The 19,548-nt window shown below is 41.9% G+C and overlaps 1 protein-coding gene and 1 non-coding gene across 6 annotated transcripts in view; one reads left to right on the top strand and one right to left on the bottom strand.

Annotated features, from left to right (window-relative positions):
- The window catches only part of dnm2 (dynamin 2), an 82,049-nt gene extending 63,138 nt beyond the window's left edge, over positions 1-18,911 (top strand). For all 5 annotated transcript variants that reach the window (XM_003216787.4, XM_003216786.4, XM_003216784.4 and 2 more), the window contains 6 exons: positions 4,241-4,350; positions 5,478-5,589; positions 9,757-9,921; positions 12,689-12,924; positions 13,644-13,898; positions 16,732-18,911. In XM_003216787.4, coding sequence (XP_003216835.1) covers positions 4,241-4,350; positions 5,478-5,589; positions 9,757-9,921; positions 12,689-12,924; positions 13,644-13,898; positions 16,732-16,801 — 948 coding nt within the window. In that variant the 3' untranslated portion in view covers positions 16,802-18,911. The remainder of the gene's footprint in view (positions 1-4,240; positions 4,351-5,477; positions 5,590-9,756; positions 9,922-12,688; positions 12,925-13,643; positions 13,899-16,731) is intronic.
- On the bottom strand, positions 1,929-2,025 carry mir199a-1 (microRNA mir-199a-1). The gene has a single exon (NR_129900.1). It is a non-coding gene; the product is annotated as a microRNA mir-199a-1 (primary transcript).
- Positions 18,912-19,548: the final 637 nt, after the last annotated feature.

The following is a 19,548-nucleotide window of genomic DNA, read 5'->3' as shown; positions in this document are numbered from 1 at the left end:
GTATTCCAAAATTTTAAAAAATCCAATATCCAAAACATCTCTGATCCCAAGCATTTTGGATAAGTACTTGTACTGCATATACTGTAACAGTGAAAGAGTTTGATGTATTTTTTAAAAATTAAAAAATGCAAAAAAAACCCTCCCTAATAATTTAGTGTGTCTTAAACTCATTTCCAAAGCTGCAGCAATAAAACTTTAAATAGCAGCATGTTGAAAAGCATAACAATTGAAAGCTATTCACACAGATAGTTTTTCAACACCTTTTTGAACACTGTATCTTACAAACCAGCAAACCTCAACATTAGTATTTTCCTGGAATATTTTGCATCTCTGATCTGGCAACACTACAGCATTGTGAGCCTAGGAAAGACTGAATGTTATAAAGCACACCTGATGCTATTCGTGACCTATTCATGAGTACGTCCGCTTTTGGATAAGGTGCAGGGGGCCATTTTCTTGTGTCTTGCACTCTGTAAAGTTGGAAGATGTGGCTATTGCTATTACTTTCTTAGCCAAAGGGAGAGGGAAGTTGATTTTGACTATGGAGATCTGGCTGCTCTGGGCTCTTGGAAATAAGGGCAAAATGGGTGCCCTCTATCTGAAAGCCCATCTTCTTTTTTTGTGATACCCCAGCCAAGCTGAGGCTAAATGCTTCTCCGTGGTCTGCATTGACCCCTCCCTCCACTTCTGCTTCATCCAGTAAATGAGAGCAGCAAGGAACCTTCCTGGGGTTTGACAGATGTCTGGTGGTGGGGGAACAAGAATGGCACATGGGTAAATATGCAGAGATTTAGCATCTCAAGCTTTCCTTTAGCTCTAGATCAGGGTGGGGAAAGCTAGGCTCTAAGTTGGCTTTCTAGTACCCTGTGCCCCTACCTTCCAATTTGTAAAAGGTGTTACCTCCAAATGTTCCCCAATACTTTCTGGAGATATGGTAGGCCCTGGGAAGATTTTTTTTCTTGCAGGAAATACATTAGTAATTGATTTCCAGATCAGTTCTCAAAAATTGCCATGAGAAGGCATTTGGGGGCAAAAGTCTGGCATGGGGGCTGGACAGTGTGTTCCTCTGAGGTTTTCTTGGGGCCACCCTGGTGTAGCAAGCACCCTCTGGCAAGGAATACATGTGGATACAATTTCAGAATTGCTAGTACTTTTCGGTAGAACTTGGTTCCAGCAGTGGTCGTAGACTCAGTTGAATTACCAAAATGCAACACATGTGTTCATTGAACAGTTTTTGTTCTTCCATCAAAGTATTCTCCTATCCGCACAAAAGCACACATAGTCACTCAAAGTAGCGATATCTTTTTATATATCTCCCAAGCAGCTGCAAATGGGATCTCTAACGCTAGGACTAAAAGCTTTTACCCTAAAAAAACAGGAGGCATGTTGAGCCAGTACAAATGTTTTCCTTCTTCCCTCACCCGGTGTCATAGACAACCCTTGTCCAGAGATGGGGAGGCCTCTATGGGGGTGCTTGTCTGGAAGATGAGAACCAGCAGGCTCAGTGTAAACATGGTTCTCTCTTCAAGGGAAAATGAACTTACAAAACCAAGCTGCTGCTTGCACTAAATTTGCGACAGATAGTCTACTTTCCTAGGAAATTATGCATAAGCACAAATTCCTGGAATACACTGCGTTAAGACTCCTCTTCAGCTATCACAGCTCCTGTATTTGCAAATTATATTATCTTTATTTATACCCTGCTTTTTCTCTCCACAAAGGAGACTCAAAGCAGCTTGTATGAATACGAAGCCATTGTCTGTAATTAGGAAAAAGAGCATAAGCCAGACGCTTGCAATTAGCCAATAGTTTGTTTCCAAACTTAGAATTTTGTTAACCTTGCAACTTGGGAAAAGCTGCTCTCCTCATCTCCTGCCACCCGAAGCAGAGGCAATAACTTACCTGAAAGTCAAAGACCCTAGAAACGTTGCTCACCCAAGCCCAGTCTAACCAATGTGCAGACTACTGTACACCTTTGTAGCTTCCTGAACAGGTAGTCTGAACACTGGGAAGGCGGGGCTGGTCTCCTGAAGATGCCTTTCTGTACAGTCCTCTTCTGTTTTCCTTTCCTGGGTTTTGTAAGTGGAACTGTTCTGTGAAAAAATCATCTCAGCGTCTTCTGACGTGGCACGTCTGCAGCTGAATCCAGTCTGGAAACTAGTTGGGGCCTTCAAGGAAATCACAGGCTGGGGTGGGGGGTGTGAGGTTTGTGGCCTCCGTACAAAGGAAACATAACTTTTGGGATTCTGTGAGTGCGTGCAGGGAGGGAGGGAGGGAACCAGCATCTGGAGCTATAAACAATTCCAGATGTGAGTTTTTTGCAGAGGCAGCTTTGTGTGAGTCATGGGGAGGGGGCACTCACCAGCTTGGCCACAGCTTGTTAAGGAAAGCAGAGTTTTGTGGCCAGAAATGCTTTTAACATTTCCAAATCCATTCTTTATACAGCACCCCCCTCCATTCAATATCCTGTAGGGAACAGACAACTGGTTTGCACTGGCAAAATTATCCACTAACTTTTGTACTCGGAACAGCCAGGAGAAAGTGTTGCATTTAATGGCAGTAAAAAGAACCTTGTAGAAGCTGTGAAAAAGTTCTGGTTTGACCTTTAAATCAAATTTCACCATAAACAGCCTTCGATTTCTAGGTACTGACTTCTTGTAGATACCTTCTTTTGTTTTATTTTTCTGCCCTTCTACCTAAACCATTAAGGCAGTATATAGCAGTCAACCAGTCAAAAAGAGTCAGTATAGTCTAGTGATCTGAGTGTTGGAATATGGGGTTGTTGTATGTTTTCCGGGCTATCTGGCCATGTTCCAGAAGTATTCTCTCCTGACGTTTTGCCCACATCTATGGCAGGCATCCTCAGAGGTTGAGAAACTAAGCAAGAAAGGTTTATATATATCTGTGGAAAGTCCAGGGTGAGAGAAGAACTCTTTGTCAGTTGGAGGCCAGTGTGAATGTTATAGTTAATCACCTTAATTAGCATTGAAAAGCTTCATGGCCAGACAGCTCGGAAAACATACAACAGCCCTGTGATCCCGGCCATGAAAGCCTTCGACAACATGTTGGAATATGATTCTGGAGACCAGTATTTGAATCCCTACTCAGCCATGGTTGCCAACTGTGTGACCTCGAGCAAATCACTCACTCTCAGCATCAGAGGAAGACAAAGGAAAACATCATCTGAACAAATTCTGCTAAGAATACCCTATAATACGAGCTTTGCTCTGGGGTCCACATAAATAAAAATTGACATGAAGTCAGACAACAATACCATTTTTGTTTAAAATACAATAAAAGTCATTCAGGACTCTAAAAGTTAAAGGCAGCAGCTTGAATTGAGCCTGGAAAACAATCTGCAACCTTCCTCAGTTTCCGCAGTATTTTAACCCAGTTAGTTAAGAGAAATGTGGACTTTCCTCTCATTTTTGTCCCACTTATATTTGTGCTATTAATGTTTATTTTAACCAGATGTGAGAGGTTTCAAAAAGCCAGGACTTCAAAATGCCTACCAGGTATACATACTGCTAATGTAGCACTCAGTCCCCAAAGTGGCTGAGCTCACCTCTTTCATGAACCATATGTTCATCTGCTAAACAAAGCCAGACTCATTCTTGCCTGATACTATGAGCCGGGAATTGGAGGTGGGGGAACTTTTTTTTTGTGTCATGAGCAACTTGAGTTGCTTCTGGAGTGAGAGAATTGGCCGTTTGCAAGGATGTTGCCCAGGGGACGCCCGGATGTTTTGATGTTTTTACCATCCTTGTGGGAGGCTTCTCTCATGTCCCTGCATGGAGCTGGAGCTGATAGAGGGAGCTCATCCTCACTTTCCCCAGATGGGATTCGAACCTGGCAGCTTTTAGGTCAGCAACCCAACCTTCAAGTCACTTAGTCCACTATGCCATTTGGGGGACTGAAGAAAATAAAAAGCTGGAACCTGTGGTGGAGTTCATAGGATTTTTGAATTCTAGGATATTAGATTTTTCTCAGACTATAGGTGGATAAAATGAAGCATGACAGTGCAGCACATTTAAGTCCATGGTGAGCATGATTGCATGTGTAAGCATTGAATTAGTAGGCTACCCAAACCTTGCTTATAAAGACATGATGGTTGATAAGACTAGTATCATGACCTTGCCAAATCAAAAACTCTCAAGGGTTAGTTTAACCATTAAATGTGTTCTTGAATGTAAAACAAATATTTAGGAAAAGCTCATTTATTCCCACTTTGTCCACACAGGAGAAAGAGAAAAAATACATGCTGCCTCTGGACAACCTAAAAATCAGAGATGTGGAGAAAGGCTTTATGTCCAACAAACATGTATTTGCCATCTTTAACACGGAACAACGGTAAGGAGTCATGGCATAACAAGACAATTGCTTTCAGGTCATTTGAGAACCTATTGTATTCTCTTAGCTCAGGTCGTGTGGACAAACCTGAAGCTGTGCTGGTTTTGCAGAAAGATTAGGAAAAGGTTTTCCCTGATATTAAGTCTAGTCATGTCCAACTCTGGCGGTTGGTGCTCATTTCCATTTCTAAGCCAAAGAATCAGCATTGTCCATAGATACCTCCTAGGTCATGTGGCCAACATGATTGCATGGAATGCTGTTACCTTTCTACAGAAGCGGTACCTATTAATCTACTCACATTTGTATGTTTTCGAGCTGCTAGGTTGACAGAAGCTGGGACCAATAGCGGGAGCTCACTCTGTTCCCTGGATTCAAACTTTTTGGTTGGCAGGCTCACCAGCTCAGCGATTTAACCCGCTGCACCATCGGGGGAAGAAAGATTAAGACACTGTAAATGTAAATACCCTTAGGAAAGATCTCGGGCAAAGTAAGGCCCACTAAGAGCAGAATTTCAGTGGAGATCAGGGCACATTCTGTATAGGTTGAGCATCGTTTATCTCGAATTCCAAAATCCAAAATTTCCCAAAATCCAAAATTGTCCACATGGTAGTTGAGACGGTGACATCTTTGCTTTTGGTTGGCTCAATGTGTACAAACTTTTTTTCATGCACAGCATTAGTAAAGATTACTCTCAGGCTTTATCTACAACTGTAGAGGGAACATAAATGATTTTTTTCAGACTTGAGTTCCATCTCCGATATCTCATTATGTATAGATATGCCAATATAGGTATGCCAAAATCCAAAAATAAGGATCTGAAATTCAAAACATATCTGGTCTCAAGGGTTTTGAATAAGGGATATTCGACCTGTACTGTACCCAACTGTTCTAGTTACAGCAATATAGTTTTCCTGGCTGACTCAAATATTCCATCAGCTAAATCTTCCTGCAGTCTTAAATTTTCTTGTGGCAAGAGAAATTAGTCCAAATTCCAAAACATTTTGTAAAATAAAAGAGCAAATCTACTAAAGTTTCTTATTATTGGATTCTTATTGTACGATAGAAAATATTTCTCACTGGTCCAGAGGCATATGCTATTTTCACCTCTTTTCTTCACCCCAATTTAGGAATGTGTATAAAGATCTGCGTCAGATTGAACTTGCCTGTGACTCTCAGGAAGATGTGGACAGCTGGAAGGCTTCCTTCCTTCGTGCTGGTGTTTACCCTGAGAAAGACCAAGTAAACATTCTCTTTCTCTTCATCAGTAGGGGAAGGGTGGGCAGAGTCTTTCATTCTGGATGTTGGTGAACTCCCAAAACACCAGTAAGAGCCTGTGTTATGATAGGCAACATATCTTGAATGGGGTAGTCCACGTCATGAGGTTGTATTAACATTTTCTTGGAGGAAGAGAGACAGTTGCAAGAAATGTCAACTGTTTCCTTCAGCCTTGTAATAGCGATTTAGATCCATAAAGTTTAGCTTTGATTTGAGTGCAATGAAGCATTTAAGATGGTGAGTCAAAAGTAGTGACTAAGCAGATAATTGCCTCTGACTGATCATGCAAAGATATTCAGAAATGTCAAACCTTATGAGTTGATAGCAGCACTCTTGTCAATATCTGTGAATATTTGGGAAGATAATTACTATATTCTCTCTGGGAAAGAGAAAACTGATATGGTGTACATATTGGGGTTCTTTTTGTGCTTCTCTGAGGCTGCTAGAAGCAAAGATCAACCCATTCTAATGTAGACCCAGAGAGGGGGTGGGAGATGATATTTTATCCTTCTGTTGGAAATGCGGTAACTTCCTTCAGTACCCCCTTCTCCTTCCTTAATGGTTCTCATGGTTTTTTTAAGCCTGTCTGCTGTTTTGTTAATCTATGTATTATGTGGGGTTTTAAACTGTCAGGATCATCATGAAAAAAGCTGCAGCTAGATATTGATGAGGAATGATAGTCAGCGAATCTCTGATGGTACAATAGCAGAATAATTTTGAAAAGGAAGCTGATTTCTGAAAGGGGAGGCTTGGAAATATCCCAGAAAAATATAGGAACTTAGAAGCAGGAAGAAAAAAGTATAATTGAATGAGGTCATCATTTTTAAGGCGCTGGCAACTCGTCTCCTTCGACTTCTTTGTTACCCTCAGCCTTGATATCCTCAACACAACTACCAGCTTGTGATAAAGCGATCTCTCCAGGACTTGTTGGGACCAAAGGCCAAGAAACCCAAGCCCAAGATGATTTGTAGTCTCCCAGACAACCTTCCCCCCCACCCGACGCAGCTTCATGAGGTCTGGAGATGCTGGCGTTGCAAAGAAGAAACCCAGGAAAAAGAAGAATCGAGAAAACTGGGATAAATCTGTGACCCCGGCAGAGTCTATGACTTCTGCATTACACCCAGCTGGGTCTCCACAAACCTCACTCTCCTCTCCCTTTGGGATTGAGAATGCCAACTTCAACACCAATTCCACCTGTTGAGCTTCTGCCTTGCCCAGGATCTGAGCTCTCCTCAACACGATTCATAACATACTTCTGGTTCCAGCTAGGCCAGTAATGATAACCTATCCATCTAGATTCTGACGTGGCATCAGTTATTGTACCCCTGCTCCAATAAACTCTAGAATGCTATAGCCATGTACCTCCATGCTTGGCTTAGATCTTCCATTTGAAGAGATGGATCTCTTCAATGCAGACAGAGACTCAAACCTAAAACATATGCACAAAATGCGTACTGTGGCACAGAAATTTGAGTTTTCTTCTCAGCTACAGTCTGCTTAGAGACTGCGGTGGTTTTGGTACCTATCGATGACGCCTGAGCCTATCTTCCAGATCAAAACCACAAACTCAGTTTCAGAAAAGAGCATTGTCCCTTTTCAATTTTGACCAACAATTTCAACACCGGTTAGAGTTTGATGGCCACTAGGGCAATATCCTAACCATATCTTCTCCTCTGTTTCATGATAATCACTTGCCATGTCCCACTAGGCAAGGAGCAATATAGAATTGGACTTCTGAGTTCTCACCATCATGAGCAGAGGATAGGCCATCGAATTTATGGATACCCCTACTATTGGTGTAATTCATCCCATCTGTCCTTCCCTTGGTCTTTGCCAAGGAGCCATTGAGCAAATCCAACTCTCCCAACTGAATAAGGGATTCTTCTTCTGCTACTTCATCAACAAGGATGGGCTGTGGCCCATTTTGGACCTCAGGATGTTTTCGACCACATAACAATTGATCTCAAAGGTTTTGTATTGATCTCAAAGCTATCCTCCCATTTGTGTGGAAGGGTGACTGATTTGCTTTGCTGAACTTCCGCAATGTGATCTGGCCAGCCCATCAGCATTTCCTTTGTTTATCTGTAGGAAGTCTTCCTTTCCAATTCTGTGTCTTTCCTTCCAGTCTGTCTGCAGCTCCTCATGAGTTTACCAAATGTATGACAGTTGTGGCTGCATGGCTTTAACAGCAGGGTGTCTTCCTATGTATATCGATGACTGGCTCTTTGTATCCAGATTTCAAGACCAGTTGCTCAGTGATATTGACCTCACTTTGTCTCTATTCCACCATGGATTAGGTCCTCATACTAGAAGACAGTACCATGTCTTTAGATCTATAGTCCTCAGAACTCTCTGCCCTGGACTGTTGTGGAGACTCCTCCTTTGGAGGCTTTTAAGCAGAGGCTGGATGGCCATCTATCAGGGCTGCTTTGAATGTGGTTTTCCTGCTTCTTGGTGGCATTGGACTGGATGGCCCATGAGGTCTCTTCCAACTCTGTGATTCTATCATAGATAGAATCACGATGTATCTATGCAAACTCCAGGCTTGAAATCTACAGACCCTGCTCAGTTACATAACATCGATGACCTCAGTGACTCCATTCTCGTGGATGAGGATGTGAATACGCTACACCAATCTTGGTTTTGTCAAGTTGTTGAACCCTCTTTGGGATAATCAACAAATGTAACTGACCATATCAAGATTGGTCTTGCGTTCTTTTCTGTGGTGAACATCCTGGTCCCACGTGTCACAGTCATGCCCTTCACTCCCCTACACTGTTTAGGGCAATGGTTCTCAAACTGTGGGTCCCCAGATGTTTTGGCCTTCAACTCCCAGAAATCCTAACAGCTGGTAAACTGGCTGGGATTACTGAGAGTTGTAGGCCGAAACACCTGGGGACCCACAGGTTGAGAACCACTGGTTTAGTGCTAAGATTGCTGTATCGTGTGAATCTAATGCACACTCTAATTTTGGAAAGAACCAACACGTCTAGTTTTACCTGTCAAAGGCTACTTGGTGGGCATTTTGTGGTACTTCCACAAGATGGGTCAACCTTTCTTTTCTGATTTCTTGATTTAAATGTTTGTACAAGGGTACAAAAATATCTACTCTCTGCTTGGAATCTCGTTTTGTCCCAGCTGTCAGGAAAATAATTTGAGCATATGGTGTCGTGTGACCTCTGCTTCTTGTCATGGAAGATAGTGTTTTTGGTGGCAGTAAGATCAGCTAGGCAAGCCAGTGTTCTATTGATAGAAGAGCCCTACCAACGGTGTAATAAGGATAAAATGGTCCTTTCCCCAAACGTTTCATTCCTCCCAAAAGTAGTTTCAGTATTTCACCTCAATCAGGACACTGTCTTACCTGCTTTCTTTCAAAACCCATCTTCGGGCTTTACAATGAAGCTGCACTATCTTAATGTCAGGTGCTCCCTGACATTATGTGGACATAACTGCAACCCATAGAAGACTATTGTCTTACTCTCAGAATGGACTGGCTTTACCTGTATCCTCTCAGAGGTTGTCAAAATGGGTGGCTGTAACTATTTATTTGCCTTATGAATTGGCTGGCAGGCAGCCCCCTAGGGGTCTCCGTAGCCATTCCACATGTGCACTTGTGGCATCTGCTCTCTCCTTGAAAGGGTTCTCCTGAATGACATATATAGGGCTGCTTCATCAGCGACACCACTAACCTTCTTTCCCACTACAGAGTGAACACAAGGTCTGGGTGGGATACTGCTTTTGGGATAGCCATCCTTTACTTTGTGTCATGACACCGACCTCCTAAGGTAGTAGCTTTCTAATCACCCATTAATGCAATTTACAGAACCACAAAGAAGGAAAGGTTGCTTATCTGTAACTGTTTCTTTGAGTGGTCATCTGTGAAATCGCACAATCTCGCTTGGGGTCCTGGCATTCTAGTGTCATTGGCTGCTGTTTGGCCTCCATGGAACTGGGGTTTTGATGGGACCTTCCTATTTATATCAGTGGGGAGAGTGGGTGGGGCTACTCCCAAAATGGCTACTGCCACGTTTTGTTTATTTCACTGCAACTCAGTTTGCCCATTTGAAAATTAAGGAGGGAAAGCTTTAATGATCATTCCAGCAGCAGCTGTTTTTTCTTTCCTCTGGGCAGGCAGAGAATGAAGAAGGAGTTCAGGAGAACACCTTTTCCATGGATCCTCAGCTGGAGCGACAAGTGGAGACTATCCGCAATCTTGTTGACTCATATGTTGGTATCATCAACAAGTCTATCCGGGACCTGATGCCAAAGACAATAATGCACCTAATGATAAACAATGTGAGTACTGTTTCTTTACAGAGGTGAAGCAAAGTATTTCACCACATCTAACATTGTCCATCAGTTTTAGCCTTGTCTTTATAGCTACTCTCTTTGTATTTCAAGCAATTTCTTGCTGACAGTAATTCTTGTGTTTCTACAACTTTTCTGAAATCCTGTGCATATCCCCACCGGAATGTGCAAGATTGGTTAGACTGAGTTCCTTGGCGATCAGGAACCCAAAGCAGTTGAGCATCCTATTTGTCACATTTTGTGCTGCTAATGTCTTTTTATTGTAAAATGCTATCTATTTAGGATGCCAAGAATGAACACTTTAGAAAAAACACACACACACCTGACCTTAGCAGTGAATTCTGATTTGCTTGAATCAATTCCCCAAGCCTCACGAAATACAGCATACTGCCTCAAGATCTGAATGAGAAATTCGCAAACTGAAGCAGAGATGTGACATACTGCACCCCCACACCGATTTTTTTGCAAACTCTGGAGACCCTCCCTCCCTTTTATCTCTGACTTATCTGAATCCTGATGGGTGGAGTTGGTCAGAATATTTCTCCTGGAAGTTTCTAGGAGTGGCACAAACTTTTGAAGCATCTCAAACCTTTTCCCTCTTTAGTTTTTGGCTACTTATCAGCCATGTTTCAGATAATCTGGCCCTGTGAGAGAGTTCAGGAGTGAAAATGCGCCTTCACTTTCCACCTGACAAGACATTTCCTTCACCCTGTGTATTACTCTGCTGATGAATTCATCAGACTCCTAACATGGTATTGTTTTATGTGGCACATAAGTAAAATTTGGCTCTTCATGAAGTCATTTTGCTAAAAGTTTCAATAGGCATGAAATGTGTGGTATTTTTGTTTTTTTGCATAAGTTTTAAAGATATTTTGTAGCATTGTTGACTTTCTTTGCCCCCTCAAGTTCCTTTTCAGGAAATAGGTGTCATACATGTGTCTTGTTTATGTTCATGAAAACTTATTGTTGTGTGCCTTCAAGTTATTTCCACCTTATGGTGATTCTAAGTCAACCCTAAAGTGAGCCTATCGGGAGATGTTGTTCATTCTGCTCCTGAGGCTTTTTCGTGACAATATTTTTATCAAGTTGAGACAAAAATGTTTTATTACATTTGAAATTTTCTTACATAGCAGATAACTTTTTTCAGAATTCTTACTTAAAAGTAACTGCCATAAAATGTGAAGGAAATTTGCCTCAATATTTCTCCCTGTCAGAGTTATAAATCTGAATTAAATATTACCTATACATCATTTTAATTGTTTGGTTTAAAATAATCCTTGAAGAGGTTGAATCATAGGTAAATGAACAATATATACATATCCTTCATGTTAATCCAAGGCCACAGTCTATGGTGACTCAGTAATAAAAATCCAGTGCTGATGCTGGTTGGCACTGTATGAAAATAAGGTAAAGGTACTCAAGTTCTTAAGCAAGCAAAGCTTCCTGTGAGGTCTTTGGAATGCAACACTTCACGGACCTTAGATTCTTGAACAAATTTCACTATACCTTGCACTTTATTTTATTCTCTCCTGGCAGAAACTTGAAGTCCGATCTTACTCCAACTCTCGTGGAAAATGCTGAGCACTTTGTCCTTCTACACCCCAATTGGCACTATAATACATATCTTTGCACTTTCGCCTATTCCACCCCCTCCCCACTTTATTCTGTTTCTCTTAATTGGCAGACCTTTGTGTTATTATGTTATGTTTTAATTGGTTTTTACAGCTATTATATTGTATTATACTTTTTTAATCTGTTTTATCCGGTCTAAGATGTTGTGGTACCTGTATTTTATTTGCTATTATTTGTCTTTGGGCTTGGCCCTGTGTAAGCAGTGCCGAGTTCCTTCAGGGAGATCGAGGTGGGATAGAAAAATAAAATTGTTATTATTATTGACGCAACGACATAGTATGACACAGCAAACAAGATAGATATGCTGGATTTCATATCACAAAATCACAAGTCGAAACTTCCCAAGAGTTTTGGATTGTATGATGTATTTTCGGATGATGCGTGCAGATCCCAGTAAGGTGGCTTTTTGCAGTTGACCTTATCGTGGGGGGGGGGGGGGGGGGCTTAACTGCTCCAAGGATGCTGAGAGCTGTGTTGGCGGTAGTGTAACTACTGGCAGGTCCAACCAAGCCAGAGAGGTCTCAGCTGAGGAGTGGAACTAAGAGCACCTAACCCATTAGCATTATGGAGAAACAAACCAAAACGAAGGCTATACTGGCTCGGTCGTCACCCAGGATAAAAAGGACCGTGCTGGATGCTGCCAATTCTGGACATCCATTGACAAGTGGGCTACAGAATCAAAATAGAAATGAACAGTCACAGAAGCGGCAGAAATATACAATGCCAGAAAACCACACAGTTATGAAATGCTATTACAAATCTGAACCTCAAAAGCGTGCTACCAAAGTTGCTGTTGATGTTGTTGTTGTTGTTATCCTTATGTCAGCTACAGAAGAAAGAGTCTTTCTGTGCTACTGAAGTTGAAACACCTGACCAAAGTTAGATTGACTTCTCATGTTGTTCCAGTTTGAATGTATTAGCCTAAAACCAACCAGAAATTCCAACTAGATTAAACTCATTCTATCATTAGAATTTTTCACACATGTTAATTCATCATTGAGCCATAGATTCAGTGAGTTTACTCTCCTTGAGACTGGAACAGAATTTCAGCCATCACATATGACCCAACGCATGCAGAAAACATTGTCTCTTTTGTGTGATTCTCCTTTCTCCATCCCCACAGACCAAGGATTTCATCCACTCGGAGCTGCTGGCCTACCTGTACTCCTCCGCAGACCAAAACAGCTTGATGGAGGAGTCTGCGGACCAGGCCCAACGCAGGGATGACATGCTGCGAATGTACCATGCCCTGAAGGAAGCCTTGCACATAATTGGAGACATCAGTACCAGCACGGTTTCCACACCAGTCCCTCCTCCTGTGGATGACACGTGGCTCCAGCCAGGGGGCAGTGGGCATAGGTAAGTTGCAATGGATTGTTCATCTGGATCTGAGGTAAATATTAGTTGAGTTATGGGGGAAAGCAGCAAGGCCAGAAGGTGCAAGGATTGATCCAAAGTGAAAATGACATGGGCAGATTCTTCTTCACAGAACTACAGCAAGATATTTGGGGACCAAATTAGACCACTGCTTCTTAAACTGTGGGTCCCAACCCTTAGCTCAATGTTGGAGTCACAAAACCTTTTCTTTGAATATGACTAGCGATTGTTTTAGACATTTCCACGGATCTGTTAGCAACAACATATAGTGTTTACAGTGGACTCTGCAGAAAATGCATCAGCTCTTCATAGAAAGGAAAAACAGATAGTTTAGCAAGCCTTGCAAATGCTGATTTGTTATCAGTAAATATTTGATTTTTATACCTAATTTATATACCTATATACCCTTTGTCATGTAAACATTTCTTGGTTGGAAACATGGAAAGTTTCAGAAGCCTAGCATTAGAACTACACCCCATACAATTTCAGCACCGAACTATCTAGCTTGAGTTTCTTGGTAGTTTTTAAATTCTTCAATAGGATATTTAGATGGCATTGATTAGCTCTGGAAACAGTAACACACACATACCTGCCGCTTATATTTTGCCATTGGATTTCTGGCTGGATTTGTGATCTTGTTATTTTAACCTGTACCAGCTTGTCTTGTCTATTCTGATTGTCCTGTTTCCTTTCTTTTGCAGCCCGACACCACAACGCAGGCCGGCCTCTACTGTGCTTCCACCAGGGAGACCTCCAGCTGTGAGGGGCCCCATGCCAGGCCCTCCCTTGATCCCTGTACTGTCAGCAGGCCCTTCCTCTTTTGTGGCACCACCCATTCCTTCACGCCCTGGGCCTCAGAGTGCATTTGTGGCTAATAATGACCCCTTCGCAGCCCCTCCTCAGATCCCTTCGCGGCCAGCGCGCGTTCCACCCGGCGTCCCTCCAGGCGTGCCCAGGTAGAGGCCAGTTCAGGTTCCTCACTTTCCACAGCATTCCCCTTGGCTTTGCAGAGTGGCAGGAAACAACATGTCAGTCGACCTCCAAACTTACGTGCCTTTCTTATCTTTTTTTCTGTATAACAGTGTTCCCATTAGAAATAAAGGGGAATATGAGAGAATTCAGAACTGAAAAGGGGAGAAAGCAAATTCAACATTTGTTTAGCACAGCTTCACTAGAATAAGCAGAGTATATTTAAAGAAAATCTGATGTAACATGTGGCCTCCTTGTCTTTAGATACAAAAGAGGCTGCTTCTACATTTTTGTTCATCACTCTTGAAGTTCTACCCTTTGCAAACAGCAGATTCTTCCTTGAGAGAAATCAAGGAAGAAAAATTCACTCCTTCTAATTTCTAATTTCAAAACTTATTAGATCTTAGTACAAGGTACCATAGGAATGATTTCTAAATTTAGAGACATCCTGAGACATCAGTGCCAGAAAAATGGATTGGCTCTATGTAATCAGGACTGTGTGTATTCTTAGCAAAAAGAAAAGGAAAATGTGAATACCAATATTTTAGCATTGGATGTAGAATTTAGTTGTCCAATTGTTACAACTTTCATTTTAAACATGTATCTCTTAGGGCTGCTGAAAGAAGCTGAAAATACGTAGAAAATGGCTGGTGAATTCCATGAAGCCAAGAATGTGGTCAAGCATAGGGCCTCCGTGTGCTTTGTACTTCTCCATGATGAAAAGAAATTATGTGAATAGGCAACCAGCCTGCAGATTCATTCCAGCTAATAGCTATTCTAGGAATTTGATGTTGGCTAAACATTTTGTAGTTATTGTAAAGTGCCCCAACGCTCCCTCACATGTTTTTTTCAGCCGCCATGTTTACCACACTATCTAATCAGCATAGAAATATTTTACCATGGTTCCTATGAAGCTGTTTTCCTATTTCTTCAGTTTCATGCCATCCAGATGTGTTAAGACTGCAGTTTCCATCATTCTGGCCAAATGTAGTCATCCCGGCTGGAGAGAACATGAAGTGCAGTCTAGTAGTAGTTATAGTGATAGTAGTAGTGATACTAATAATAATAATAATAATAATAATAATAATAATAATAATAATAATAATAATACTAAATATACATTTGATTAATTGCCTATCTCCCTATAGCCTGAGGCATTGGAAGGTTGCAAGTTGAGCAAGTCTGCCATGATTCATCCTATCAGAGTGTTAGCAGGGGGTCAAACATTTGTTCTGGAAGCATTCTCACATGTGTAGGACAAACAGGGACTGCAATTCTGCACAAATTTGAAAAAGGTGCAGAATATGGTAGAGGAGTCATAACATGTAGTTCTCTGTGAATTACAGCTTTCAGGGTTGTATTATAAGTTCCTAATTGTTGTGATGCCAAGGTATCTTGAATTATCAGAAGGTGGTAGCTGATAAAAAGTTCCAGTCATCAGACACTGGATTTTAACATTAGTTTCTGGTCTCAACTGGAATAGCTCTATCGACCCTTAGATAGCCATTTGCATAAAGTCAGCGGAATAGATTACCCTGGTTAATTTAGAACAAAACTCTGCAAATTGATGTAATATAGTGGGAGGGGTCTTAAAAATTCAAATTTACATTTTGCAAAGGTGCCCTTGGCCCCCTATTTTTGTGGAGGATCTCTGTGAAAATGAGAAAACTGCAAATATCTCTTTGACCACTCAAACTATATTCAAAACGCACAAAAAGATACCTGTACTGGCAAGGTGGCTGGGCCTAGCCTTGCATATGTTACATCACACATTCACTTGTTCAGCAGTGAAGGGGATGAGATAGAGGGAGTGCAAGGAGGGAAGGGTGCATGCATGGGATAAATGGACCACGAGATGGGAGGGCAGTAGTACATGAGTACCGCTGTAGGAGCAACTGCTGCAGCCTCTTCCCACCACCATTGCTCTCCTCCCACCACCGCCAACCTGGCCCGGCTCCTTGCTCCTGCCCTCTCCCTGTCCCTTGCCTTCAGTCCACTCTAAAAACCTGTGCATCATCAGCCTCCCTTCTTACACTTCCCTGACTGCCACCCAAGTTAGCAACTGTGCAAGGGAATGCACACACACAATTTTGTTTCTTGTGTCGTCCCCCCTCATCCCCTTTTCCCACACCCTCCTAAGCAACTAAGTGGGACCATGTTCGTGGTCAGGCCCAGCCATACAGCCAGTTTGATTTCCTTCCAGGGACCAAGGATTTTGCTTGCTAACGAAATCTAACTTAACAGCTCAACCTGGACACTAGTGTCATCAATGGTCCTTTTAAGATGACATAGGGCACCAGTGGAGGTGTAGCAAAAAATCTGAATTTTAAACCTGCATGTATGGCTGTATTTCTTAATTAACGTGTGATTTGTGTCCTACCCTTGGGACTATTGATTGCAGCAGATCTTTATAAGATTCACCCATTCACATGATTATGGGGAAAGCAGAATGAGAGCTTGAACACAACTCTGTTTGCTTTTACAAATGATCACAAGGTCTATTAAGTGGACCTGAACAAGCAGTCTTTTGCCTAGGCTCTCTGCTGCTTGACCAGAGCATGTATAGAGAAATAAGCTAGAGTTAGTATCTCCTAAAAGGTGTCAAGGCTCCCAATTTTTCCAGTAAATGGAAACATTCTTGTATTCATCCCTTATTGGCAAAGTATGCCCCAAGGTGTGGCTGTTTGTCTTTCAAGACAGAGAAGATCCCTAGCTCAAACTGGCTTGGGTTTTGAGCATTGGCTTTACCTACTAATATTTTGTGATTCCCCCCTTCATACTCTTCGCAGCTCACTATTTCTTTTTTTTTCCTTTCTGCAGCAGAAGACCCCCAGCAGCTCCGAACCGGCCCACCATTATCAGACCAGCTGAGCCCTCCTTATTAGATTAACCATGACCACTACCCTGAGCAGGGATGATTGCTTGTTAACTATCTTGTGGACAAAACTCATGCCTAATCTCATGTAAAACTTCTCTTTGCAACTGATCAGCTGTAGCCAAGGCCCATTTCCCCATCTCCTCCTCCTCCTCCTCCTCCTTCCCCTGCTACCATAGCCGACCACGGCAGAAGTCACAATGGGATGGGTGCTGTGGGACAGTGACCTGTAAATAGCTCTGAGAGGCCAAGCATTCCTTGTAGTAGTTCCCTCTCTTTGTCCTGGGTCTTGGCTTGGGAGCGATTTGAAGGTTAGATCCTTCTCTAGAGGGGGGGGGGGGGCTGTTTCCTCATCCTCCTTGCAGTGACCACACCGGACCTGTTCCACATGGGAACATGGAGGATTCTGTTTTGTGGAGTTGTTTTGCACTTTGTTGAAAATATGGAATTCAACCCTGAATTGAGTGATTGCCAAGGGATTACCTGGGAATGTGTTCAAGTGGAAAGTTTGTGTTTCCACCTGTAGTTCTGCATTCAGCACATTGAATTTCCTTTTGCCATTCATGTTCATAGAACTTGGCCACCTCCTTTGCCCCACCCATCCTGCAATGGGTTACTTTGTACTATAAGATATATATAAATATATATATAAATATTTAAAAAAATCGCCCTTAGATTTCCTTAACTTTCCCCCTTCAAATTTCAGCGCAGAATTTATCACTTGATTTCTGTTTTTATAGCTTGGAAGGAGAGAGGAAAAATGATCAGACTACAGAGAGCACATTAATAATCACCCCAATTCACTGAACTGGAGCCAGACTTTATCAAGCAAAATAAATGGAGCAAGGAAGGCATTGGGTTGCTTTTGGGTCTCAGGTTTAATGCTCACATCAGGTTATCCTCTCTGCAGCCAGTGCTTGTGCTTAAAACAGTATCAGTGGCATTTGAACGCAACTTTCAGTTGTGGCATGGATAAAATGATTGGAGAGCCTTCCTATTTTATGCCAGAGAAACATCCCAATAGCCAATTGCGGGCATGTCAATCATTTGATTTGGTAATGCCAGCATGCCCTGATTCACTTTAACTGTTAAGTGCCCGGCCCCATGTGGAGAAGTGGTGCAGGTTTTCAGGGGTGTTATCAAGATTGTGATCCTCATCAGCCTGACTTCTTTCTGTGGAAATCTTTCCCCATCCTATTCTATCCAGAAGAGTGACTTTCTCCCATACAGTTTGTCCCATACATTTTTGAGCTCCTCGGTAGTGCAGCTTGTCTCTGTCTTTAGGGCAAGGAAGGTTTTTCATGACAAACTATGTCTAGAAACACATTGTGGGACTGTAGTGCTGGAAGGACCACTGTCTAATATAAGCTTCTCTTCTCTGAGAAGAGATCTCACCAATGGCTGTTCTATCTGTGGAGCCATTCTTTTCCCCACAGGTTCATGAAGCAACATGGGAACCTTCTCAGCAGGATTAGTAAAGCACTCTGGCCTCCCTGGGCTGTGGTTGTATATATTTTTTCATAAAGGCAGACTGTATTAGTACTTGTATAAACTCTAGAATTTTTTTTAATGGCCCCCCATGCACTAGCCTATCAGGGATTCCTCAGTCCTTCTTGAGACAAGATGTAAGGAACAATAACACACACCATTTGCCTTAAATGTTTCCTTCCAGTGGCCTCTTCCCTTTCTACCTGAGCTGGAGCAGTAGTTGCTTGTTTCATGTCCTGGATGATATGAATCTTCCACAAACAGTGCTACCTTTGTGCCTTTATTGCTTGAATTCTATGCCATCTGCCCTAATAACCAATGTTGCCTTCCTGCAAATGTCCCTCTGTCTCCAAAATCACTAGCAAGAACTTTGACCCCTGTCTTCCAATGCATTTCATGACCTCCTGCCACTTGTGCCCATCACTTCTCTGAAAACTGGCATTTGCTTGGTAACATGGACTTCATTTGTTCCAGTTTGCTTCCTCTTGATTCTTCCTGTTACCATGTGTGAAGGGGCTATGAGACCTTCTCTCGCTCATCTTGGATGAGAAAAGCTCCCAGAAGTTTGAGATAAGTGCCTCCATTATGTATCTTATTAATAAACTAAAATAAAGGGAAATTCTGCCGGTGGAAAGTCTCTGGCAGCTTGTGGTGTTGGGTTTTTTGTATCTTGCTTGTTTTCAGGTATTCCACTGGAAAATTTGTTTAAAAGAAGACATTAGGGCTCATTTACTGTGTCCCTTCGATAATGGCATCTGTCACAGATAAAGCAGGATGAGTATCCCTATCCAAAATGCTTAGAACCACAAGTGTTTGGGGTTTTTTACTTTTTAAATATTGGAATACCTATATTTGCATATGTATACATAATTAGGTATCTTGGAGATGGGACCCAACTCTAAACATACCATTTATTTATATTTCATATATTTGTTATAAACAGCCTGAAGGAGATTTTATATGCAACATTTTAAACAATTTTGTGCTTGATACATATTTGCGTATTGAACCATTAGAAAGCAAAACTGTCACTACCATCCACGTGGACAGTTTGGATTTTGGAGTATTTTGGAAATTTACATTCCAGATAAGGGATGCTCAGGCTGTAGTAACATCAGATGAGCCTCAGTCCAGAAAGACTAGTCTTGCCCAATTCTGTATTTTAATTAGAGATAATTGTTGATTATCTACTAATTGCACCACCTTAACCCAGTCAAATTAAGAAAGCTAAGAACACTTAGCTTTAATAACCCCCTTAATTACTTTGAGTTTTT

This window comes from Anolis carolinensis, chromosome 2 (genome assembly GCF_035594765.1).
Source record: "Anolis carolinensis isolate JA03-04 chromosome 2, rAnoCar3.1.pri, whole genome shotgun sequence".
Taxonomy (NCBI): Eukaryota; Metazoa; Chordata; class Lepidosauria; order Squamata; family Dactyloidae; genus Anolis; species Anolis carolinensis.
Note: the sequence above shows the minus strand (reverse complement) of the source record. Positions and strands in the feature narration are given on the sequence as shown.